The sequence below is a fragment of the Siphateles boraxobius genome, unplaced genomic scaffold (assembly GCF_051911475.1).
Source record: "Siphateles boraxobius isolate OS27281-9 unplaced genomic scaffold, OSU_SipBor_1 137, whole genome shotgun sequence".
Lineage (NCBI taxonomy): Eukaryota > Metazoa > Chordata > Actinopteri > Cypriniformes > Leuciscidae > Siphateles > Siphateles boraxobius.
In genome coordinates this window covers 347493-374398 of record NW_027508741.1, presented here as the reverse complement: position 1 = coordinate 374398, position 26906 = coordinate 347493, and the positions used below count along the sequence as shown (strand labels likewise).

Below are 26906 nucleotides of genomic sequence, written 5' to 3'. Positions count from 1 at the left end.
ATGGACCACTCAGGGTTTGATTTATGCTTTGTGATTCTTTTAGATATCACCTTTGTCTCAGATGTTTCTCCTAAAAACAGAAAAAAAATCTTATCTTATCTTTATCTATGTCAAGAATAGATAAAGATGCATGTGAATAGCAGCTCAGGTCATTTGGTCAAACAAGGAATGTCTGAGTCCTTATTGAAATATCTTGCAACTTATATTGACAAATAAGAAAAAAAATGTTCTAGATTTGTTGTGAAACTCTAGAGGAGACAAAAGAGGGTTTTGTCTCAGGAGAAACATCTGAAACGCAGGATTAAGACAGTCTCCATTTTTTTTATTGCTGTCTAAGAAAAACAACGGATAATGATATCTCATAAAATAAAATCTATAAAACAACTTTATTTCAATTCTGCTGATTGCGAAGCTTTAAATGTTCTTTATTTCTTCTGAAACTCTAGAAATTATATATTGTGCATATTGTGATAAAGCATATTGTGATAAAGTTCATTATTTTCCATAATGTAATGATAAAAATTAAACTTTCATATATTTTAGATTCATTGCACACCAACTGAAATATTTCAGGTCTTTTATTGTTTTAATACTGATGATTTTGGCATACAGCTCATGAAAACCCAAAATTCCTATCTCAAAAAATTAGCATATCATGAAAAGGGTCTCTAAACGAGCTATTAACCTAATCATCTGAATCAACTAATTAACTCTAAACACCTGCAAAAGATTCCTGAGGCTTTTAAAAACTCCCAGCCTGTTTCATTACTCAAAACCGCAATCATGGGTAAGACTGCCGACCTGACTGCTGTCCAGAAGGCCATCATTGACACCCTCAAGCAAGAGGGTAAGACACAGAAAGAAATTTCTGAACAAATATGCTGTTCCCAGAGTGCTGTATCAAGGCACCTCAGTGGGAAGTCTGTGGGAAGGAAAAAGTGTGGCAAAAAATGCTGCACAACGAGAAGAGGTGACCGGACCCTGAGGAAGATTGTGGAGAAGGACCGATTCCAGACCTTGGGGGACCTGCGGAAGCAGTGGACTGAGTCTGGAGTAGAAACATCCAGAGCCACCGTGCACAGGCGTGTGCAGGAAATGGGCTACAGGCACCGCATTCCCCAGGTCAAGCCACTTTTGAACCAGAAACAGCAGCAGAAGCGCCTGACCTGGGCTACAGAGAAGCAGCACTGGACTGTTGCTCAGTGGTCCAAAGTACTTTTTTCGGATGAAAGCAAATTTTGCATGTCATTCGGAAATCAAGGTGCCTGAGTCTGGAGGAAGACTGGGGAGAAGGAAATGCCAAAATGCCTGAAGTCCAGTGTCAAGTACCCACAGTCAGTGATGGTCTGGGGTGCCATGTCAGCCGCTGGTGTTGGTCCACTGTGTTTTATCAAGGGCAGGGTCAATGCAGCTAGCTATCAGGAGATTTTGGAGCACTTCATGCTTCCATCTGCTGAAAAGCTTTATGGAGATGAAGATTTCATTTTTCAGCACGACCTGGCACCTGCTCACAGTGCCAAAACCACTGGTAAATGGTTTACTGACCATGGTATTACTGTGCTCAATTGGCCTGCCAACTCTCCTGACCTGAACCCCATAGAGAATCTGTGGGATATTGTGAAGAGAAAGTTGAGAGACGCAAGACCCAACACTCTGGATGAGCTTAAGGCCGCTATCGAAGCATCCTGGGCCTCCATAACACCTCAGCAGTGCCACAGGCTGATTGCCTCCATGCCACGCCGCATTGAAGCAGTCATTTCTGCAAAAGGATTCCCGACCAAGTATTGAGTGCATAACTGAACATAATTATTTGAAGGTTGACTTTTTTTGTATTAAAAACACTTCTTTTACTGGTCGGATGAAATATGCTAATTTTTTGAGATAGGAATTTTGGGTTTTCATGAGCTGTATGCCAAAATCATCAGAATTAAAACAATAAAAGACCTGAAATATTTCAAATGGTGTGCAATGAATCTAAAATATATGAAAGTTTAATTTTTATCATTACATTATGGAAAATAATGAACTTTATCACAATATGCTAATTTTTTGACAAGGACCTGCACGCTATATTGTACAGCAGCAGAATGTCTTGCTCACAGCAGCGTGTTGTGCATGTTATTGGCAGTAGAAAGTCCTGTACTTCATCTGCAGCAGCAACAACAGCAGCAATTACAGCAGCAGCAACCATAACAGCAGCAATAACTAACAGTAGCAGTGATAATTAGCAGCAGAAGGAATAACATCATCATCAGCAACAGCAAAAACTGACAGCAGCAGCAATAATTAGCAACAGAAGCATCCATAATAGCAGCAGCAGCAATAATAGCAGCAGCAATAACTAACAGCAGCAGGAGCAGCAGTAATTAGCAGCAGCAATAACTGACAGCAGCAGAAGCAATAACTGACAGCAGCAGCAAAAACTGACAGCAGCATCAATAACAGCAGCATCGGCAATAACTGATAGCAGCACCATCAATAACCAACAACAGCATCAATAACTGACAGCAGTAACAGCAATAACTGATAGCAGCAGTAATAACTCATAGTAGCAGCAATAACTAATAGCAGCAGCAGTAGCAACAATAACTGATAGCAGCACCATCAATAACCAACAGCAGCATCAATAACTGACAGCAGTAACAGCAATAACTGATAGCAGCAGTAATAACTCATAGTATCAGCAATAACTAATAGCAGCAGCAGTAGCAACAATAACTGATAGCAGCAGCAATAACTGATAGCAGCAGCAGCAATAGCTAATAGCAGCAGCAGCAATAACTGATAGCAGCAGCAATAACTAATAGCAGCAGTAGCAGCAATAACTGACAGCAGCAGCAATAACTAATAGCAGCAGCAGCAATAACTGATAGCAGCAGCAGCAATAACTGATAGCAGCAGCAATAACTAATAGCAGCAGCAGCAATAACTGATAGCAGCAGCAATAACTAATAGCAGCAGCAGCAATAACTGATAGCAGCAGCAATAACTAATAGCAGCAGCAGCAATAACTGATAGCAGCAGCCATAACTGACATCAGCGGCAGCAATAACTGATAGCAGCAGCAATAACTGACAGCAGCAGCAATAACTAATAGCAGAAGCAGCAATAACTGATAGCAGCAGCAGCAGCAGCAATAACTGATAGCAGTAGCAATAACTGACAGCAGCAGCAATAACTAATAGCAGCAGCAGCAATAACTGATAGCAGCAGCAGCAATAACTGATAGCAGCAGCAATAACTGACAGCAGCAGCAATAACTGATAGCAGCAGCAGCAATAACTGACAGCAGCAGCAGCAATAACTGATAGTAGCGGCAGCAATAACTGACAGCAGCAGCATCAATAACTGATAGCAGCAGCAGCAATAACTGACAGCAGCAGCAGCAATAACTGATAGCAGCATCAGCAATAGCTGATAGCAGCAGCAATAACTGACAGCAGCAGCAATAACTAATAGCAGCAGCAGCAATAACTAATAGCAGCAGCAATAACTGATAGCAGCAGCAGCAATAACTGACAGCAGCAGCAATAACTGATAGCAGCATCAGCAATAACTGATAGCAGCAGCAATAACTGACAGCAGCGGAAATTACTAATAGCAGCAGCAGCAATAACTGATAGCAGCAGCAATAACTGACAGCAGTGGCAGCAATAGCTGATAGCAGCATCAGCAATATCTGATAGCAGCAGCAATAACTGACAGCAGCAGCAATAACTAATAGCAGCAGCAGCAATAACTGATAGCAGCAGCAATAACTGACAGCAGCAGCAATAACAGACAGCAGCAGCAATAACTGACAGCAGCAGCAGCAGCAGCAGCAATAACTGACAGCAGCAGCAATAACTAATAGCAGCAGCAGCAATAACTGATAGCAGCAATAACTGACAGCAGCAGCAATAACTAATTGCAGCAGCAGCAATAACTGATAGCAGCAGCAATAACTGATAGCAGCAGCAATAACTGACAGCAGCAGCAATAACTGACAGCAGCAGCAATAACTGACAGCAGCAGCAGCAATAACTGATAGCAGCAGCAATAACTGACAGCAGCAGCAGCAATAACTGACAGCAGCAGCAATGACTAATAGTAGCAGCAGCAATAACTGATAGCAGCAGCAATGACTAACAGCAGCAGCAGCAGCAATAACTGACAGCAGCAGCAGCAATAACTAATAGCAGCAGCAGCAATAACTGATAGCAGCAGCAGCAATAACTGATAGCAGCAGCAATAACTGATAGCAGCAGCAATAACTGACAGCAGCAGCAGCAATAACTGATAGCAGCAGCAATAACTGATAGCAGCAGCAATAACTGACAGCAGCAGCAGCAAAAACTAATAGCAGCAGCAGCAATAACTAATAGCAGCAGGAGCAATAACTGACAGCAGCAGCGTGGGAGATCTATTCCGCCAAGACCAAACATATCAACATTGTCATACCCATTATCATGCCAAACACTCTTGAGAGTTGTCATGACAGAACTGCGGTCTTTTCTCAGGAGAAATTGGGAGACTTCTCCATTTGATATTATTATTGTCTAGCAGAAACAACTACGGCAGAAAAGTCACAAAGTTGATATCACAGAATTACATGTGCTATTGAATCTCAAACAACCAATCTCATCTGTGTTTTTTCTTTCCTATGGGAGCTTTAAAATCTCAGCACCAGTTTGACATGGATTACGAAACAAAATGTTACTAATTTCTCTAGCCTGTAGGGATGAGAAATAATAAAAAACAACAGCCCTAAATTGTTGCGCCACATGCCTTTGTCAAGGGAGAAGGAACACGTGCTTGCACTTGCACAAAGCATGTCAATCTCAGACCTCCGTGTCGGCGACTACACTGACATGTCAAATGACATCAGGCTAAAGGAATGCTGTCACGGATCTAGACACCGAACAAGAAAACAGAATTAAATATGCAAGCAAAAGCGTGGCCTGAGTGACAGCAGGAACTGTGACCGAACGCTCGCTGCTCTCCCAGCGCTAACCATGAGGGCGTTCTTAGAGCGAAACATCTGGGTTTTATCTCCTCGGGCTTTGAAAAGCTTTACGAGGTTTGATTATTGTGTGAGCACGATGCAACAACATTCAAAGAGCCCTTTTTCTGGAAAAAGGCAAACAAGCAAAAAAAACAATGCTGGCAGCATGTCACTCGGGTTTAAGGGAACACGACTTATGAAGTTGATGAGAACATTTTGATTGTTACGAGGCCGTTTTGACACTGTGCCTGCAGTGTGAGCGGGTCTTTTACGGCTCTGTTTTCCGTTTCAAAGAACAGTAATGTGGAAAATGTCCAATCTTCTCTGCCCTGCAGTCTTTGCACTGCTTTTAGTGAGTTATATTTTCAGCACCCTCTCCTTGTGGAGACCACCTCGCTCTCAGCGCTGAAACAACCTCTCAGGCTTCTACTGAATGGGGTCAAGAGTTCAATGGTTAGTATGGTTTGCTTACCTCATATCCCTCACTTATGCATCGTGGATTACCCACAATGCTGCATTTCTCTCCTCGCCACTTCTTACAGACACTTCATTATCTGTCTGTTTGTGAATCCCTGAACTTAAAGTCCCCCTGAAAATCCAGCTTTTAATATTCTTTATATGTCTGTATGGTGTTTTTAATATGCTTTAAGACAAACCATGTGTAAATTCATAAGTCGACAGCATTGCTGAGTATTTTCTCCTTAAAACTGCAGTGAACCAAAGACAGTCTCAAAAACACGCTTTGAGATCGCTGGTGTTTCTGACGTCACAACCGACCTTGTAACCAATCAGATCACCGTGTGATCGTCAACGAGTGGATCTCTGAGTGAGTGAGTGAGTGAGTGGAGGCGGGGCTCATTTGCATATTCATAGAACCGCGTATACTAAATGAGGCAAGGGTGTCGAGTTACATTCAAGCTATTTTAAGGCATTAAGAATTGTTTTTAAGGAAAAAACTATAAAATTTTGATTAAAAAAAAGATACGTTTTTAAGGGATAAAATTATTGACTACAGGGGACTTTAAAAACCATCATAAATAAACTCTTATTGTGCCAGCTTGCTATGATTATTACAGTAATCTGCAGTCAGCACAAAAAGACTACCTTCGAGGTTTGTTTCAGCCATGTGATTTAATTTAGTGTGTCGATAGCTTTTTTTGAATGTATGCAAGCCACAGTATTTCAGACAGTTTTGAGAAATGATTGCATTCTAAAATAATTATTCAGTCACATGACTTAAAGGGATAGTTCACCCAAAAAATGAAAATTCGGCCATTCATTTCTCACCCTCATGTCGTTCCAAACCGGTAAGACTTTCGTTCATCTTCGGAAAACAAATGAAGATCTTTTTGATGAAATCTGAGAGCTTTCTGTCCCTCCATGACAGTCTATGAAACTACCACTTTCAAGCCCCAGAAAGGTAGTAAAGACATCATTAAAGTAATCCATGTGACTCCAGTGGTTTAACTTCAATGTTATGAAGCGATGTGAGTGCTTTGTTTGTGCAATGACATGAGTGTGAGTAATTAATGACAGAATTTTCATTTTGGGATGAACTATCCCTTAAAGGCAGAGTTGCATGACTTTTTTGATGTGCATCTAGGAATTTATTTGGTAAATGTATTTACATCGTAGTTTATTCTTCTTACAGAATTAAAAGGTTTCCATCTCAACTGGTCATATACTTTTTTCAAAATTTCTAAGTGTTGAATGTGCACAAAAACGCTGAAATGTGAAAATGAAATTGAAAACTTGGCTAATGTAAAAATAGCTATTTCACATATCAAACTTCAATAAAAAAAGCCGACATGTATCAGTTAGACTGCATTACAGTATATGCATATATGCAACATATAGAGTGAGATTATAAGATGCGGGTTACATCTGGAGAGGATGCAAAAGAAAACCCAGCAAGTTTGGTCAGAAAAAGGCCAAAAAGAGAAACCGGGGAGTGAAGTGCAAGTGTGTGTGTGTGTGTGTGTGTTTGTTTTAGTGATTTATGCGGACAGAAATTTGTATAATGACATGGGTATTCCACTGGTATTACTACGTGAACGTGATTTATGAAGATGTTTCCTGAGTCTTCGTATTTCTGTGATGGGTAGGTTTAGGGATTGGGTTAGTGTGTGTGTGTGAGTGATGGGTAGGTTTAGGGGTTGGGTTAGTGTGTGTGTGTGTGTGTGTGTGTGTGTGTGTGTGTGTGTGTGTGTGTGTGTGTGTGTGTGTGATGGGTAGGTTTAAGGGTATACACTCATAATAAAATAAAAATCATTAAAATAATAAAAACCATTACGCCTATGGAATGTCTTACAAGTGTGTGCGTGCGTGGGTTCGTGAGTGCGTGTGTGTGTGTGTGTGTGTGTGTGTGTGTGTGTGTGTGTGTGTGTGTGTGTGTGTGTGTGTGTGTGTGTGTGTGTGTGTGTGTGTGTGTGTGTGTGTGTGTGTGTGTGAAACCGCCTGTAGAACCGTCTCCATATCTCTGTTCAGATGTGCCCATCATCTTAAAACAGCGTTCGCTGCTCGGAGCGGTGCTGACTGAGAGAAAAAATTATGTCTAGAGGACAAATATGGCACGTAAATAATTAATCACATCCGCTCTCTGTCACTCCTAGGATTCTCCTAGACTTGATCCGGCCTGCTTTATCTCCATGTCCCTTGATATAAAAAACACACATACTTGCCCTCAGACACACACTGCATGAAGCAGAGAGCCCTCTCCTGAAGGACTGTCATTCAAAGCCTACGAGTCCTACGAGTGTACAATATAAAGAAGTTTAAATCAATACAACATTTCTTTTCCTTCAATTTGAAAACAAGCATTATTTATTTATTGCATTATTTACAGCAATGCACTTACAAAGGAAGGCTCCTGGGAATTGCGACAAGATAAGCATTAAAATGTTATTTAAAAAGTATAGCTTCAAGACTTACAAAATAATACGTGACTAACACCTCTAAAAGCCCATAAACACCAAAGAAAATAACTGTAACGATAAAGACGATCGTATAAAAGATGAGCAGAGAGGGGGATGAGTCCACACCACAACTATAACGATACTGGCACAGAAAAACAATATCATTGGAATGACTTACAGAACTGATGAACAATAAAAACATTGACAGCCAATCAGAATCCATCATGCTTTGAAGAGCTCGAGCATTTAAAGTGACAGACGACAAAACCAGTAGCGCGAGGTTCGAATAAACAGAGTTTTATCGTTTGTTGGTGTGGACGCTAAAATAGTTATGGGTATCGTTATAGTTATTGTTCTTGGTGTGAACGGGCCTTAGGACCAATCTTTTCTGAGCAAAGTTATACAATATTTCAACTGTTATGAGCATGCTATTAACCCCATTTTATTAATGCTATTAAAGTTTTTTGCACAATACACACAAGAATACCAGAAAGAGACCATTTACCAAGTAATCAAGGTTTACCTGGTTAGCATGCTTAGTTTGCCCCTGCTGGTAGATGTTATAACTACACCATTATATTGCTAATAAAAATCTAGACAGTAAAATAGCGGTGCATGTAAAATATACAATAAATAAATAATATAAATAAATATTATTAATAATAAATATACAAGCTTTTTTTAATTCCACCTTTTTTTAAATTTTAGTTTTTAAGCTCTCAATTTTTTTAAAATAGCAGCACACTAACTGATTAACATCATAACAATACTGATCTACCTGATATTTGATTACAGCCCATCTTTCTCTCCGTACTAATGCTAGACGGACTAGATACTGCTTCAGGTATTATAGACCCCTTTATTGTTCCACACATGGGAATTATATTGATAATGCATAAACAGACATTCATCTAGACAAGTAATCCCACTGCTAAACGGATGATTGAGACAACTAAACAGCTCAAATAATATCAACACACATACAAGATCCACGCTTAGAATCCCACTGGAATGCCTCACATCATAGACTTCCACTGTAAATTTAGTTTGTTTTGACAAACTGAGGGATGAGTCAATATGTTATAACACAGATGTTGTTCATAAAGCTTAAGTTGTTTTGCACATACCATTAAGAGCCAGTTGTGGTATTGTGCACCGGGTTGAGTATGACTGATAATATATTCTGAAGATTAAAAAATTATGATATCAAGTTTACAATAAATACACACACACACACACACACACACACACACACACACACACACACACACACACACACACACATACACACAAACTTATATATTGCATTCAAAACTGATTGGGTTTTAAACTGTAGTATAACCCAACAAGCAGTGGTCAGGAAACACTCGCAATGTGTTCTGCAATCTGAGGTCATAAACCAAATAAATAAAATATCTGGGGTTAACCACACTGCAGTCTCTGCTGTCATCACCCACGTCCTAACAAGATCTACTCAACAGCCAGGACCGCCTCTCGTGCTTTGAAATGCTGCCTATAGCGAGGAACCAAACACCGGACACGATAGTTTAGGCTGTCTACTGCATCGAAGCTGCGCATCAGGAACCGGAAACGTCAAGTTGCCTTTGATTTCAGTCAGAAGTTACACAACAAATTAATAAATAAAGAATATTTGCTGTGCAATCTTCAACATCAACTATCTATAATCAGGGTCTCCCTGTCAAAAGGGGTATCAGGCACGTCCAGTGCAGACGGATTTGTTGATTATAACAGGAGTGATTTATCCGGGGAGTGTGTATTATCACGTGTCACAGCACGCCACCTGCGTCGACTGTAGACATGGGCTGTGTCCGAAATGCCCCCTATACCCCTAAATAGGGTATATTTGAGGGGACCGCCATTTGTAATGGTGTCTGAAACCATAATGGACGTTATCGTGTGCACTCATTCAATTCCACAAAGCATCGCAATAAAGAGTGTACAACTGATGTAGAGAATACCCATAATGCACTGTGAGAGTCGTGTCGAAGGAATTCCCACTTCACGCGAGAAGAAGGTTCTCGCAACTGAATCATCCATCCATCCATTTCTAAAAGCGCTGGTCCATTGTGGGTACAACGTAATATCATACAGGTATACATTAATTTTTAATTGATTATTAATTTGTTTGATTAAGGTTTATACATGATAGTTTTTCCATGAGAGGGTTCAAGATAAATCTTTTTCATTACTACTGGAGCTGCTAGTTTGCTAAGGTTCAAATGATTATTTAACAGAAAGAAAAAACTATGCAAAAGCGGCAGCCCTTCCGGCTGGATTTAAACATGCAAATGCTTAAGAGTCTATGATTGGAACATTATTGCACTGATTATTATGTTTCTTGCATGTTATATGTTTGGCAAAGGTTGCACCATTGGTCAAGAGGTGTATCAATTTTTGGTCAAGATCTTGTGTTGACAATGCAAGAGTCCAGCACTCTGTAAAGTCTCCTCCAGCACATCCCAAAGACTTTCAATTCATTTAAGGTCTGTATTCTTTCACAATCTGAGCCTGATGAATCTTGGCATTGTTATCCTGGATTATGGCCATAATGTGTTTTCCTACATGGCTGTTTAAGAAATGAAAAGCTACACAATCCATCAATTAGGGTTAGAAGAACTGTTGCCAAAACATATAACATGCAAGAAACATAATAATCACTGCAATAATGATCCAATCATAAACTCTTAAAGTCCCCATGTAGTCAACAATTTTATCCCATAAAACTCATTTTGATCACCAAAATTACATATTTAAAAGGTTTTTTTCCAAGCACACCAGACAACACAGCTATAGGCAGCATATTTCAAAACATAATAATAATTTATAATTTCTGAACATTCACTCTCAGTCTTTATTCGCCCTTTTCTCGTTGTTTCTCAATAGAATTAATAAAAGTATAGAGTAGAACGGCGTAGGTCTCATGGGGCACATTAACGCCGTGTGACAACATGCCCCGCCTGCGCAACTGGGATTTAAACCCGGCTTGTGTCTTTTTCTGGTTAGATCAGCATTAAAGAACTGTCTCAACTGTTAAATAACAGATATACAATTAAAATAATATCAGATTTGTCCAATTTTGAATAACCACAAAAAACAGAGATGAAAAATAACTTAAGAAATTAACTTTTCCTATGGTTAAATAAATGTTCAGTGATATCTTCCAAAGATCTTTTCATTTTGGCGCAATTTCTTTCTCTATATAGTGGTGATATGGCAACTAGTAAAAACACTAAGTTTCATTATCCTGGCATGAGTGGGAAGTTTTGTGTTACAACTAGCCCTGCGTTAGTTTGTGCCCCGCTCACCCCCTTTATCTTGTTATTATCATGCATTATTTTTCAATATAAATTAAGAGTTCGATTTTTGTAAAAAAAAAAAAAAATAATAATAATAATAATACATTGTAAAAATCACGTCACATTACAGGACCGCAAAAAAGTTTAGAAGTGATAAAAATGGTCAAACATCTAAAAAAATAGACACCTTGCCTTTTACATTCACGTACATGTAAAACTAATGTCTTGAAACTTTACATCCACGCTGTTAAACGATCCCAATGACATTTCTAAAAATGTAATATAAAACAAACAAACAAACAAACAAACACACACACACACACACACACACACACACACACACACACATTTTCAAACCCCTAAAAGCTGCATCAGATTGACCTCAGATCTGCTGTCTCTCCTGCGGTGAGATCTGATCCCGTTCCTCCGCACATTTGGAAAGGAATAATCCTTTCAGCTGGAAGCTCCAGACAACACGCTGAGACAGAGCGGCACGTTTCCTAAAATCTCATAATCCCTTCAGTTTTGCCGAACGTGTGATTTCACGCTGTTTGCTAAACTCCACTGCAACATATCAGGTGTGTGTGTGTTGAGGCTGCGCTCCTCTGTCCCCGTGAGAAACCCCTCTCCGGGAGACCAAACGGGGAGTCTATAAAACAAACCCGCAGACTTATAATAACCAGACTTACCAATAAACATGCTCTCCATGGCCATCACGCGCGCAGATCCGTGGCGTCCCCGCGCACCGCTGTCCTCAACAGTGAATCCATGATTTCATCTGTACATTTGGGGAACTGCGACCACGAGGGTCTGTCTCTCTCTGTGAACTGAGATCTTCAGAGAAACTCCTCAGCTGTGTCTCAGAGCGAGCTGATCCTCTCCAGATGTAATCTGACTCCTGGAGAACGAGCCGATATCAGCGTCTCTAGCGGGATTCAAGCCGCGGCTGCTCATTTGTTCTGTCTGAGTGTTCCTCAGACACTACTCTCTCTCTCTCTCTCTCTCTCTCTCTCTCTCTCTCTCTCTCTCTCTCCCTCTATCTCTCCCTCTTATCTCTCATTCCCTCTTCCAGCACCTCCCAACTTCATATATCATGTTCTCTCACTCTCTCTCTCTCTCTCTCTAGTTATCTGGTGACGTCCTCAAATGTGATTCATAAAGTAAACAAGATTTTAATTTCTAGCTTACTGTGTTAATTTATCTAAGACAGGATGTTTGTAGGGCGGTGTTGCTAGATGGCTATTAGGATGTTCTATTACTAGTGTATTTTGCAAGGTTGTTGCTAGGGTGCTCTGGGCTGTTGCAATGGTGTTGTGGGTAGTTGCAGCAGTAAGCAATTTACTGGCAAAAATGAAGTCTCTCAAGTCTCTGTGATCTTCTGCTCTTTAAATATGGCTCGGTCACTACAATGGAAGCCCCTTTTTGCTGCTTATCATCTGCTAGGGGAACAACAGTCTAAACGCTTAGTAAAGTAACAAATGTGTGGCAAGTGTTATGTTGCTGTTAACACTTACAGTTAGGAGTTGGTTCATATTTTCTTTAAAGGGTAACTAAACACTAAAACAACTTTTTTTAGTTAATGATCTGTAAGAATGGAGCTTCATAAATGCTGTTCATTGATTCCAGTAAATTTTTGACATTTGGGTTTAAAGTGTTTGAGTTTAAAGAGAGATGCGTCTCAGATGCACGACCCCGTCCGCTGGGCTCTGCCCACTTTTCCAGCATTTTACAAATATTGCCAGCGGGTGGAGTCAGGCTCTGACCAGGGGTTTAGTTACCCTATAATAGTTGTATGTATGTAAGATACTACAGCAGGTGGAGAGTTTGGGGGCGTGGCTACTGTAGAAGGTAGAGAGTTTGGGGCATGACTACTGTAACAGATGGAGTGTTTGGGGAGTGGCTACTGTAACAGATGGAGAGTTTGGGGAGTGGCTACTGTAGCAGGTGGAGAGTTAGGGGAGTGGCTACTGTAGCAGGTGGAGAGTTTGGGGCTTGGCTACTGTAGCAAGTGTAGAGTTTGGGACGTGGCTACTGTAGCAGATGGAGAGTTTGGGGAGTGGCTACTGTAGCAAGTGGAGAGTTTGGGGAGTGGCTACTGTAGCAGGTGGAGAGTTTGGGGAGTGCTACTGTAGCAAATGGAGAGTTTGGGGCATGGCTACTGTAGCAGGTGGAGAGTTTGGGGAGTGGCTACTGTAGCAAGTGGAGAGTTTGGGGCGTGGCTACTGTAGCAGGTGGAGAGTTTGGGGAGTGGCTACTGTAGCAAGTGGAGAGTTTGGGGAGTGGCTACTGTAGCAGGTGGAGAGTTTGGGGAGTGGCTACTGAGTTTGGGGAGTGACTACTGTAGCAGGTGGAGAGTTTGGGGAGTGGCTAGTGTAGCAGGTGGAGAGTTTGGGGCGTGGCTACTGTAGCAGGTGGAGAGTTTGGGGAGTGGCTACTGTAACAGATGGAGAGTTTGGGGCGTGGCTACTGTAGCAGGTGGAGAGTTTGGGGAGTGGCTACTGTAGCAGGTGGAGAGTTTGGGGCGTGGCTAATGTAGCAGGTGGAGAGTTTGGGGAGTGGCTACTGTAGCAAGTGGAGAGTTTGGGGAGTGGCTACTGTAACAGATGGAGAGTTTGGGGAGTGGTTACTGTAGCAGGTGGAGAGTTTGGGGCGTGGCTACTGTAGCAGGTGGAGAGTTTGGGGAGTGGCTACTGTAGCAGGTGGAGAATTTGGGGCGTTGTCTACTGTAACAGATGGAGAGTTTGGGGAGTGGCTACTGTGGCAGGTGGAGAGTTTGGGGCGTGGCTACTCTAGCAGACGGAGAGTTTGGGGAGTGGCTACTGTAGCAGGTGGAGAATTTGGGGCGTTGTCTACTGTAACAGATGGAGAGTTTGGGGAGTGGCTACTGTGGCAGGTGGAGAGTTTGGGGCGTGGCTACTGTAGCAGGTGGAGAGTTTGGGCGTGGCTACTGTAACAGATGGAGAGTTTGGGGAGTGGCTACTGTAGCAGGTGGAGAGTTTGGGGAGTGGCTGCTGTAGCAGACGGAGAGTTTGGGGCGTGGCTACTGCAGCAGACGGAGAGTTTGGGGCGTGGCTACTGTAACAGGTGGAGAGTTTGAGGAGTGGCTACTGTAGCTGGTGAAGAGTTTGGAGAGTGGCTACTAGCAGGTAGAGAGTTTGGTGAGTGGCTACTGTAGCAGGTGGAGAGTTTGGGGAGTGGCTACTGTAACAGGTGGAGAGTTTGGGAGTGGCTACTGTAGCAGACAGAGAGTTTGGGGCGTGGCTACTGTTGCAGATGGAGAGTTTGGGGAGTGGCTACTGTAGCAGATGGAGAGTTTGGGGAGTGGCTACTGTAGCAGATGGAGAGTTTGGAGCGTGGCTACTGTAGCAGGTGGAGAGTTTGGGGCGTGGCTACTGTAGCAGGTGGAGAGTTTGGGGCATGGCTAATGTAGCAGATGGAGAGTTTGGGGCGTGGCTACTGTAGCAGACGGAGAGTTTGGGGCGTTGGCTACTGTAGCAGACGGAGAGTTTGGGGCGTGGCTACTGTAGCAGACGGAGAGTTTGGGGAGTGGCTACTGTAACAGGTGGAGAGTTTGAGGAGTGGCTACTGTAGCAGGTGGAGAGTTTGGAGCGTGGCTACTGTAGCAGGTGGAGAGTTTGGGGCGTGGTTACTGTAGCAGGTGGAGAGTTTGGGGCATGGCTATTGTAGCAGATGGAGAGTTTGGGGCATGGCTACTGTAGCAGACGGAGAGTTTGGGGCGTGGCTACTGTAGCAGACGGAGAGTTTGGGGAGTGGCTACTGTAACAGGTGGAAAGTTTGAGGAGTGGCTACTGTAGCAGGTGGAGAGTTTGGGGCGTGGCTACTGTGGCAGGTGGAGAGTTTGGGGCGTGGCTACTGTGGCAGGTGGAGAGTTTGGGGCGTGGCTACTGTAGCAGGTGGAGAGTTTGGGGCGTGGCTATTGTGGCAGGTGGAGAGTTTGGGGAGTGGCTACTGTAGCAGACGGAGAGTTTGAGGAGTGGGTACTGTAGCAGGTGGAGAGTTTGGGGCGTGGCTACTGTAACAGGTGGAGAGTTTGGGGCGTGGCTACTGTAGCAGGTGGAGAGTTTGGGGCGTGGCTACTGTAGCAGGTGGAGAGTTTGGGGCGTGGCTACTGTAGCAGGTGGAGAGTTTGGGGAGTGGCTACTGTAGCAGACGGAGAGTTTGAGGAGTGGCTACTGAAGCAAGCAGGTGGAGAGTTTGTGGCGTGGCTACTGTAGCAGGTGGAGAGTTTGGGGCGTGGCTACTGTAGCAGGTGGAGAGTTTGGGGCGTGGCTACTGTAGCAGGTGGAGAGTTTGGGGCGTGGCTACTGTAGCAGACGGAGAGTTTGAGGAGTGGCTACTGTAGCAGGTGGAGAGTTTGGGGCGTGGCTACTGGAGCAGGTGGAGAGTTTGGGGCGTGGCTACTGTAGCAGACGTAGAGTTTGAGGAGTGGATACTGTAGCAGGTGGAGAGTTTGGGGCGTGGCTACTGGAGCAGGTGGAGAGTTTGGGGCGTGGCTACTGTAGCAGATGGAGAGTTTGAGGAGTGGCTACTGTAGCAGGTGGAGAGTTTGGGGCGTGGCTACTGTAACAGGTGGAGAGTTTGGGGCGTGGCTACTGGAGCAGGTGGAGAGTTTGGGGCGTGGCTACTGAAGCAGGTGGAGAGTTTGGGGCGTGGCTACTGGAGCAGGTGGAGAGTTTAGGGCGTGGCTACTGTAGCAGGTGGAGAGTTTGGGGCGTGTTTAGCTGCTGTGGAACCATGACTGATGTGTTATATGGGAAATTCAGCTTCAGTTACAGGAGTGTAAGACAAAATTTACAGCATTTAGACCTTCAAATATTAAATAGGTCATGAACACATCAAAGCGAATGGCATTGAGATGAAACGCAATACTACAATATACATCATGTACCTGTTCAGAAAGACAAATGTACCATTTTATAAAATTGTTTGTTATAAGTGAGATGCTCACCTTGGGAGAACCCAGGCTCAGTCAGGGGGCCAGTCCTCCTTTGGCCAACAAACGAACAGTGTACTAGACAGAGTGTTAGCCGACTCAATTGCTTACTCATCACACATAGCAACACAGCTAAAAGTACCTTTTATTGAAAGTTTTACCTGTTGAGACATTCCTTCACAAGCACCAGTAAGAACTGTGATTGTAATGTTTGAGTTGGGGAGGCGTGGAAAAGGGCCGTTTGCAAGATATGCTTTATTTTTGCAATTCCACTAGGTGCCACTAATTTCACAGAAATTATATGCTTCACTTTTAAGTATTAGCAATTAATAATAGTGATGCAGTCCTTTAACACCACTCAATGTTTTTTCTTTTATTCTAAAAATGCAAAAAGTTTTAGGTCATCATAATTAGCTTTAAATACAAACTATCATGTCTATGGTAGTACGTTTAAATGAACAGGTACACATGTGTAAGTGTGTCTGTGTGAGACCATAGGAGAATATGTCATCCCGGACACAAAAACACACGTACACTTGACCTTGATTCCCCTCTTGGCTCTCTCTCAGATCTTTCCTTGATTGGTTCACTGTAATTCTCTCTGAAGGTCAGGAGGAATTGACCGTTCGAAAGCCTCCCACACTTACTGCCTACAAATCAGAGGCTTTGCAAACAACAAAACAAACATGTATGCAGAGAAAAACAGATCCTAACGCACTCTCGTCCACTCATAGAGTTCAAGAGAGAGGAAAAACAAAACACTAACAGCAACAAAACTCATTTCCTCTAGGGGTTGTACAATACGCTCGCCTGCCGTTATAAGAGACGGCAGATATTTTGCATCATTGCACAGATGTTTTCAATTAATCCCGAATTCCCAATCTCTCCCGTGCCTCTCGTCCCGCCTCCATCCCGCTGCGAGTAAATACATTTATTCCGTATCTATAGTCGCAGAGCCTCCACTCGTCCAGGCAGGCAAATGTGTTTTTTAACCTTGACTTGGAGGTGTCACTGCTGAGATAGTGCATTATTTGTCACCATGAATAGCATTTAACAGCAGCTGTGCCCAGAGGAGCCCATGGTGAACCACATGCAAAGTGCAGCATTGGAAACTTCATTAATCTTTCTGTCACTTTCGTGACGCTTTTCATTAGTTACGCTGCTATCTGATCAATTGGCAGTTTGTGGGAGGTTACGTGTTTCTCCAAAGCTCTGACCAGTATCTGCGAAAGAGGAGCGGTGATCTGGGAAGCAGAAGAGAGAGTGCTGTGCTCTTTCCCACAATGCACCATTCAACAGGCAAATTACTAGCTTAATGCTTACTGAATCCTACAGTATATACATAAAGCATTACTATTGTGTAATAAATAAAAAATATAAATTAAATAAATAAATAAACTGCTTAATGAATCATGTTCAGTATATACGGCATTTAGTATAAAAAATAATTATATTAATTAAACAAAAAATAAATAAATAAATAAATAAACTGTTTACTGAATCCTACACAGTATATGAAGCATTGACTATTTTTAATAAATAAAAATAATTAAATAAATGAATGAATAAATAAATAAACAAATAAGTAAGTACATAAAAACTGATTACTATATCCTGCTCATTATTAATGTTATTTACTATTTTTTAAATAAATAAAAACAAATAATTAACACAGTATATACAAATAACAGTATATACAGCATTTACTATTTTTAATAGATATAAAATAAATTAACTAAAATAAACAAACAAACAAACTGATTACTTAATCCTGCACAATACAATGATTAATATTTCAAATAAAAACTATATATATATATAAAAAAAATTATTTTGCATTTTTAATCTATTTTTTTCTTAAATGGTGTTATTTATTTGGGAACTCAATACGAACTCTAAAATATATGATCTGAACTGCTATCTAAATTCATTTTAGCTCATTTGTGTCTATTTCTATTTCTCCTAAGGAAGAACTATAAAGTCTCATGACCAATGAAAAAAACAACACTGGAGAAAAACAATCTGTCATATATCAATCCTTTTTTAACATCACTAACCATTAGTTACTTTCCCTGCTAGGTGTAAACAAACACACACACTAAAAAACGCCATTTCCATATACAAATTTAAAAAATGATTCCATTAGCAGAAAGGCTTCGGGTGAAGTCATTCTGCAGGAATAATACAGTGACCTGTTTGTCACCCCGTCAGGACATCAGTCTATATAACTATATAGTCTGACATTAGTGCATAAGACATTTAATTACTGTTGCTGGTTGTGACTGCTATAATGGCTATAGCGTGAGGCTCGACAGACGCCTACAGAAGCAGAGGTCACAGTGTCGTTCACATTTAAAGGAATGAATATGTGAAGAGAGCAGCATCAAACCCTCTTCACCACTGCAGGATAAGCATCAGAAGTCAAGTCAAGTCACCTTCATTTATAAAGCGCTTTTAACAATATGGACTGTTTCAAAGCAGCTTTACAGTAATAATAGGAAATTAAAGTAACAGAGATTGTTTTGGCTTTACAGCAGCTCTAGAATAAAGTTATTGTCCAGCTTAAGTTAGTTTTGATTGATTCACTTCCGTCGCAACGATCATTAGTTATTATTAACTTAGGGGCCGCTAACACAACACCGGTCCGGCCGCTCATTTGCATAAAACAGTGCCTGGTGGCTCTGAGAATTTTTTATCGCTTCTGCGTAGCCACGTGAATCAGGATTATCCCGACAGCGTTTTATCTGTAAAGAGGTAAAGGGAAGGAGGCCTTCACAAGGGAGAGACTAGTAACACTTCAGGGATGCGTTGTAGTCGTGTCCAGGCGCAGGTCCTTCATCAGATCCGGATATGGCCTGGATCCGGCGGACTGCAGTAAACCTCGGGATAAACAGAGAGACAAATATTAGCGTAGACGCCATCCTTCTTATGATGTACAAAGTACATCAGGATTTATGGGAAGTTTTCCCGGTTCCGGCTGATCTAAACTATGCAGCCTAAAATTGAATTATAAAAGTCTATAATGTGTTATGTGTATGCTAAGCCAAAGAGATGTGTTTTTAGTCTAGATTTGAACTGACAGACTGTGTCTGCTTCCCGGACAATGTTAGGAAGATTGTTCCAAAGTTTTGGTGCTAAATAGGAAAAGGATCTACCGCCAGCAGTCGATTTAGATATTCTAGGTATTATCAACTGGCCAGAATTTTGAGATCGCAATAGACGTGAAGGAGTAGCCTATAATGCGTCGAGCTCGCTCAAGTACTGGGGAGCTAAACCATTTAGTGCTTTGTAAGTAATCAGCAATATTTTAAAATTTATACAATGTTTAATAGGGAGCAAGTGACTATTGACTTGCCTAATAGAATGCATTATTTATTTAGCAAATTTCATACACAATGGTAATTCAAACTGCTTTACATAGAAAAGGAGTTAAAATAACCATAAAATAATCACAACATATGCAAAAGAGATAAAAAAATATCATGCATAAGAAGTAAAAACAACAATCGTATTTAACTAAAGGTTAAAATACTATTCCTGACTCCCTGAATCACTACATTTGTGGCTCATTCAGAAGCGAGGAGAGTCAAGGTTAAAGACCGCAGATGTGGACCATTCTGAACTGAATTGAGAACTTAAATTCCTGACTTTGCAAACAGGTTAAAGAATTGCAATTAGAATTTGAATGCAAGTAAAATTAAAACAAATTAAAATTAATGCGTCTAATTTAGAGTAGAAACTAGAAAAGAAAAATTTGAAAAGACAATCTTTGCATGCCAACGTAACAAAAGCTTGTTTGAAAGTGTCGGAGGGGGGAAAGTTTTAAAAACCTTGATGTTTTGAAGGTTTTTAGACCAGGAATGATAAAACGATAGCAGAACGAATGATAAATGCAATGATTGATAGATAGATAGATAGATAGATAGATAGATAGATAGATAGATAGATAGATAGATAGATAGATAGATAGATAGATAGATAGATAGATAGATAGATAGATAGATAGATAGATAGATAGATAGATAGATATTCTGAGATATTTCTTAAGTAAATAACCAATGCTTAAAATGGCTAAAACACTCTTAACAGAGCCTCTTATGGCATATTTCCTCAGTATGCATTGATAATCTTGTGATAACGACGTATTCTTGTGTTGACCCTTGTATTCACATGTCCAAGTGTTCCCATAAAGTGATTTTATTAAAAGCACATGTTCAGTGAGGTAACTGTACTGTGATACGGATGACGTTTCTCTCTGCATCACCTATACAGCTCTCAGCGCAGAGATTAAACACGCTCCGGCGAACGCCGTCCTCCTCCTTACTCTCTCATGCCACTCATTTTTAATAAGATTTTGCTGCGTGCAAATAGGTGGAGCTGTGAGAAAACAAGGACGTTATTTATTAGGGCTCAGAGAAGCGTTTCATATCATCGGGGCTCATAGAAGCGTTTGCAACATTTCACAACTGCAGATCGCTGACATTTAACCAAATGTGCTGAATCCAAAACATTAAGAGAAAAATACAAGATGTGTTTTCAAACTGTGACCCTGAACAACAATCAAAAGTATAAAAATTTGGCATGTAACCAATCATCCTGCAAACATTTACTATGGAGATTACAAGATGCACACTACAAAACCAAAGCTTTAAAGTGGTCATGAACTGCATTTTTTAAATATTATATAATGTTTCCTGAGGAGCACTTATATTGTTACTAAGATTTTTACATAAAAATGGTCATAATTTAGAAATAAAAGGTCATTTCCTACTCTGATTTTAGGGGCGTGTCTGCTGTGAGACTTCAGTGTAAACGCCCACTGCAGTGATTGGCTAACATCTTTGCATATGAAAAAAATATTACTTATGGAACTCTCTCGAACACTTTTACTACGTTTTTACTATTACAGCTGTCGAAATGAACTAACCTTGAAAAGTGTTGATTGTAAAATTATATTTAGATCTACTCCCATCGCATGAAAGTCTCACTGTACAAGAATCATTACATTATCAGAAATCACTGTTCACAGATGGGCATTAGAATTAACACAGTTACTTACATGTCGTGGCATTACTGTCGGGTTCATATCTTGCAGTGAAGGTCTGTTTGCAAAGCCTGCGCCGAAATTGCGACTGATTTACCCAAAGAATCCACAGTGAAATGCGCCGAACAAACAGACATTTACATAGTTGAAAACAAATAAACACTTTCCTAGCATTAGGATCCTTTGGAAGGTAATGTTATTTTTAATTTAGTGATCCTGCATAAAAAATTATGCATTTCTTTAAAATACAGGATCTCTTCTGTACCTGTATCTCTACCGGCATCTAACAGTGGGCAGGGCCAAAGACACAATGATGTAGAAATAGGCATTGATCTGATTCTGCAAAGGCGTTTTTTCATCGCGCTATTACGTCATAATTTGACAAAATCCGGAACAAGTAAATAAAATCTGTTTTGGACTAACGAGTTTTGAGTTCTGAAACTTACAGGATTTTTTTTAAAGTACAATGACATCTTACATGTCAAAAGATCAAGGCAAATTTGATTTCTAAAATCATTACCCCTTTAAATATTTACAGTTGTCTTTTCTTTAGACATATAATCGCAAACTGTTGGTTAACAACTTGTTAGACAGATTTCAAAATAACAACTTGCAGAGCACACTTGAAGAGTGTTGTAGTCTTGTAGTGTGCAGAAAGGACTTGGGCCCTGTCTAGGTAGGTATTACAGACATTTTCTATCTTAGACTTAAGATATTAACTTGAGATATGGCAAGTTAATTTAGGATTTTTCACAAATTCGTTTTACAAGAGCAAATCTTAACTTGATTTAGGATTCTTATCTAACAAAATCTTTATGTCTAGTTAAGAAATCTTAAACTGCTCCATTGAGTTCGATAATCATCTATCAGGTGTATGTTATCAAGCAACCAATGACGCACAAGCTGCTGTGAGGTTAACATATGAGAAAGAGTTTTGATAAGCACAGTAGAAAAGGTTAAGCCTTTTATATTTGGGAAGCTTTCATCTTTGCTCACTCACTAAGATGAAGACAGAAAGGGGCTAAAAAATGTTTCCAGGCGGTTTTTTAAGGATATTTTTTGTTACAGAAGTGACCTCACTTTTGCAAAAGAAAACACACACACACACAAAAAACAGAAGGCGGAAATGCTCTGTGGCAGCTCATTGGTCTTTGTAACGTTGGTACAATTTGTGTACTAACTGCAATATCATATGTTATGGGAGTCTGTAGGGAAGTATTTTGTCATCAAAACGCATTACATTGGTTCCTAATACAGCAGGAACCAATCAGATGTGATTGCAAGTAGATTAAGTAAAGGACCAATCAGCCTTCGTCTTGTAGAGTTTTATCACAGAACTTAGGATTTTAGTTTTTTTTAAGGTTTTTTTCTTTTCTTAGGAAATGTTATTCTGTAATAGCTTTTTGTTCTAAATGATATTCTAACTGAAACGGCCATGGTTCCCAAACAGATAAGATAGGATTCTAAAATTAGGATCTTTCTGTAATACACCCCCAGAATATTAATAACCTGAGCAACTATCTGGAACACCCCAGCAACCACATTATTAATGCACTAAAAACCATTCAGAATACCTAACCAGGGCAAAAACCAAATCTCTTTAGCATCAACTTCTTTAAATTCTTCAGATTATTATTTTTTTTTTTTTTATGTTTCCATTTCTGAACTAAATTATTTATTATAAGCAATGATAAATGATATAATTTATACAGTGAAATGGTAAAAACATCCTGAACATCAGTAATAAGTGACTGAGTTTGTTTTAATTCGAATTATAACTGCCCCGTCAACCATTACGCTAGAATACACATTTTCCTTTCATGGAGAAATCTCGGATGAGAGGAAAAAGATGAATGTAGCCAAACTCTACAGAGCCGTTTCCCAGCCGAACAGCTGATAATTAAACTCTTATGTGGGCCTGACATCATCTCCACTCCAGCATGTTCAACTCACAGACTACACCAGATGTCAAACAGGAAGAAATAAGCGCAATAGCGCAAACTAATTTAAAGATATTTAAGAAGAAGTGCTGGGAATTATCAGTGGAGGATCTGAACTTTTCCGCAACCACTTAGTTTTGTCACATGTCCTTGTTCACACTGAATGTGTTGTGATAAAAGCGGCAAGATGTACTGCAACGGACACATGATCACATGATACATCAGAAATTATTCTAATATGCTGATATTTCAGATTATTTGATGAATTTTAAAAACATAATGCATTCTTGCTAAATGTATAATTTTCTGCTTTGTTCCGGACCAAAAGAGACCAAAACCACACGCTTAATTCAAACATACAAACTTTTAGCTATAGCCCAGTGCTTTTAGGTACAGTTACATGTAGGCCACCCTAATCCATTAATCTAAATTCTGCGTTCTTTACCCCTTAGGGTCACTAAAAGCCTTTAGTACCCATCTGAGCCTCATCTGGAGCGCTCTATACGCTGCTACTCTATGCATCATATAACTAATACTTGGGAGACTCAACTCACAAACGATTTCATCAGTTTTGTGATATTCTAAAAGAGGATTTACATTTATTCTTTAAGCAGACACTTTTATCGAAACCATTGTAGATTTGAGGAATACAACAAAGCGATTCATCCTAATGTGGCAGAAACACGAGAGGTGCTTGAATACAGAGTTTGTATAGAATATAGAGATGAAAAAAGGAAATAGGAATGTAAAGAAAGATTTGTGCATCAACTCGATTCAGGGAAATTATCAGGGCAAAAATATGTTTTTAGATATTTCTTGGAAGCAACACAGCACACACAAATACTATGTAAACTTTTTTTCAATTATCACCAGTAATTTTGGGTATGGTGAATGAATATAAATTAACATTTTTCTCAAAACACCATGCTCTTTAACGACCCACCGACTGACTCAAATTATTCTAATCAGAATGAATACAATTCAACATTTCCCTCACTTTGTAAAATATCTTGGATGGATTTTATTATAATTTTTTTTTAAATGCCATTGAATTTGGCCAAAAGAAGCATTCTTATAATCATGATTTGTACCTTTTGGAACAGCCTTCACATCGGTCTTATGATGCTGCCTACACTCTCTTATGCTTTCTGTACACCTAAAGACTTTGAAAAGATTTAGAAAAGACTTTATAAGATTATCAGCTCACATCTAAAGACTTGGGTTCACAGTTTTTAGTCTCAGACTAAAGACTTGCAATAATATCAAACATGTTTAATATGAAAGACTAGAGAAAGACTGGCATAAATCGGGTCGCCGACTGCAGATTATCACCTCACATTTAACGATCGAGACGACGGGAGCGCGCTGAGACTCCAGTAAGATTCCTAAAGACTGCCGGTCTTTAGTCTGGGACTCCATATAGAAACTTAAAGGGTTCCGGAAGGCACTGCATATATAGAACCATATGGATTCCCTTCATGGGATCACTTTATGGATTTAGTTTGAATTTATTTTTTATTTTGATTGAATTAAACAGCTCGTAAACATACTTCACTAGAAAAAAATTCTCCCTGTGGTGAAAATCAAGTTTTTAAATGTTGTTTATATGTCTATATGGTGTTTTTAATATGCTTTAAGACAAACCATGTGTAAATTCATAAGTCGACAGCATTGCTGAGTATTTTCTCCTTAAAACTGCAGTGAACCAAAGACAGTCTCAAAAACACGGTTTGAAATCGCTGGTGTTTCTGACGTCACAAACTACCTTGTAACCAATCAGATCAACGTGTGATCGTTAAATAACATTTGAAAAACCTACAGGTAAATCTTCTATAAATATTTGTGAGTCTTCATTTTCTTGTTAAAACTTATGTAACAAGGCAGAATTTTGTTGAATTGAAGTGCTTTACTGACATTGAGTGGATAAGAATAAATTTGATTAGACTAACACAATACAAACATTTTGATTCAATTAGTTGTAAAGAAGTTACATTGACATATTACAATCATGTTAAATCTACAAATGTATCATATAAAATATTCAAAGTAGTCCAAGTTTACTTGATTTGATTAGATGCATAAAGAGTGCTACAATTAAATCACGTTCATTCAACAATTTATTTTTTTGAGTGTAGGTATGTTTATTCTGTGCATGTTGGGCACTTTTTGTGTGAAATCATATTTATTTCGTCCATCAAAAGCTGCTGAAGCTTGCGGTTTGAAACGGCTTACCCCTTATTTACACTGCACACGTCTGCGGCGCATTACGGCTGCAACACGGCTACCAGAGCTGATCGCGCCCACTCTAGTCAATGCTTGTGTTTACACATTATCAAATCAACCGGTATTCCATGAACACAGAAATTTGCACGCAGCATGCACATTAGATACTGCAAAAATAGAATGAGTATTACTGTATGCTATTCCAAAAATAGCCTTGGTTAGTTGTTACACAACTTGAAATTAAACATTAGAATAACTAATATTATGTTGTTTCAACAAAAAAAGTAAGTGTTCGGGCTGTCTTAAAATTTTAAGTTTAATCAACTTGGATTTTTGAGCCATCACAACAAAAAACGCTAAATTTTAAGTTGTGATAACTAATTGCAACAATCATTTTTTACAGTGCCGCCATTTCAGAAGCGCCCCAGAAGCAGCTCTCCGCGCCGCTTCGCTAAAGATAGGCACAGAGTCTATTTTCAACATACGCCGCGTCCAAGTCGCACCGTTAATACAAAATAAAAGGTAAAAAACACTGTCAATGTCAAAATAAACACCCTGTGCAAACTCCTAATTGTATTGTACACCAATATAACCTTGGTAGAAACCATAGACTGTAAGGTAGAATCCCAAAAATAAAATAAAATAAAAACACGTCGGACAGGCAATGATGCCATAATGCGCCGCAGACGTGTGCAGTGTAAATATAATTACATTTTTTCTATGAGTGGGCCGGAGCGCGTTAAGGGTTTTCTGTTAGAACGGTGTCGTGTTAGCGGCCCTTAAGTTAATAACTAATGATCTTTGCAATGGAAGTGAATCGATCAAAACTAACTTTGACAATAACTTTATTCTAGAGTTGCTGTAAAGCCAAAACAATCGGTTACTGTACTTTTCTATTATTACTGTAAAGCTGCTTTGAAACAAGCCATATTGTTAAAAACGCTATAGATAAATGAAGGTGACTTGACTTGAATCTCTGGGTTGCTGTGAGTGAGTGGAGGCGGGGCTCATTTGCATATTCATAGAACAGCGTATGATAAATGAAGCAAGGGTGTAGAGTTACATTCAAGCTATTCTAAGTAATACCATTTAAATATGTAATTTTGGTTTTCAAAGATGAGTTTTAAGGGATTATAAAATTATTGACTAAAGGGGACCTTTAAATAATCCTTTAAACATGAAAGTATTGCAACAATTCTCCTTATTTAGAATTTATTTTGGCATAAAGTGTTCTTTAAAACTGGGTCAAGAACCCTTGTGTTCTGTATAAAACCCCATTGACCTTTCTCAGAATTGAATTTCTAAGAGTACATGTAGAGTATTAGTTCACTTGGTTTTTGAACAAAGCCTATGTACAACAATGCCAATTTCTGTATTGTTCTAATTGTCATGACGGCAACAGAATAAATGTCTGTAAAGTTAACCAAAATAAAACAATAAGCATTGACAGAGATCAATATCCAGCATCTCACTTTTTTAACAATCAGTGCGGACAGTAAAGCAGAACGAATTGGAAACTAATGTAATAA

General features: G+C 39.8%; 1 protein-coding gene across 1 annotated transcript in view; it reads right to left on the bottom strand.

Annotated features, from left to right (window-relative positions):
- Window positions 1-12238, bottom strand: part of znf385d (zinc finger protein 385D) — a 93392-nt gene extending 81154 nt beyond the window's left edge. Inside the window, exon 1 of the mRNA XM_077229961.1 lies at window positions 11906-12238. Within this exon, the coding sequence (XP_077086076.1) occupies window positions 11906-11930 (25 nt within the window). The 5' untranslated portion in view covers window positions 11931-12238. The remainder of the gene's footprint in view (window positions 1-11905) is intronic.
- Window positions 12239-26906: the final 14668 nt, after the last annotated feature.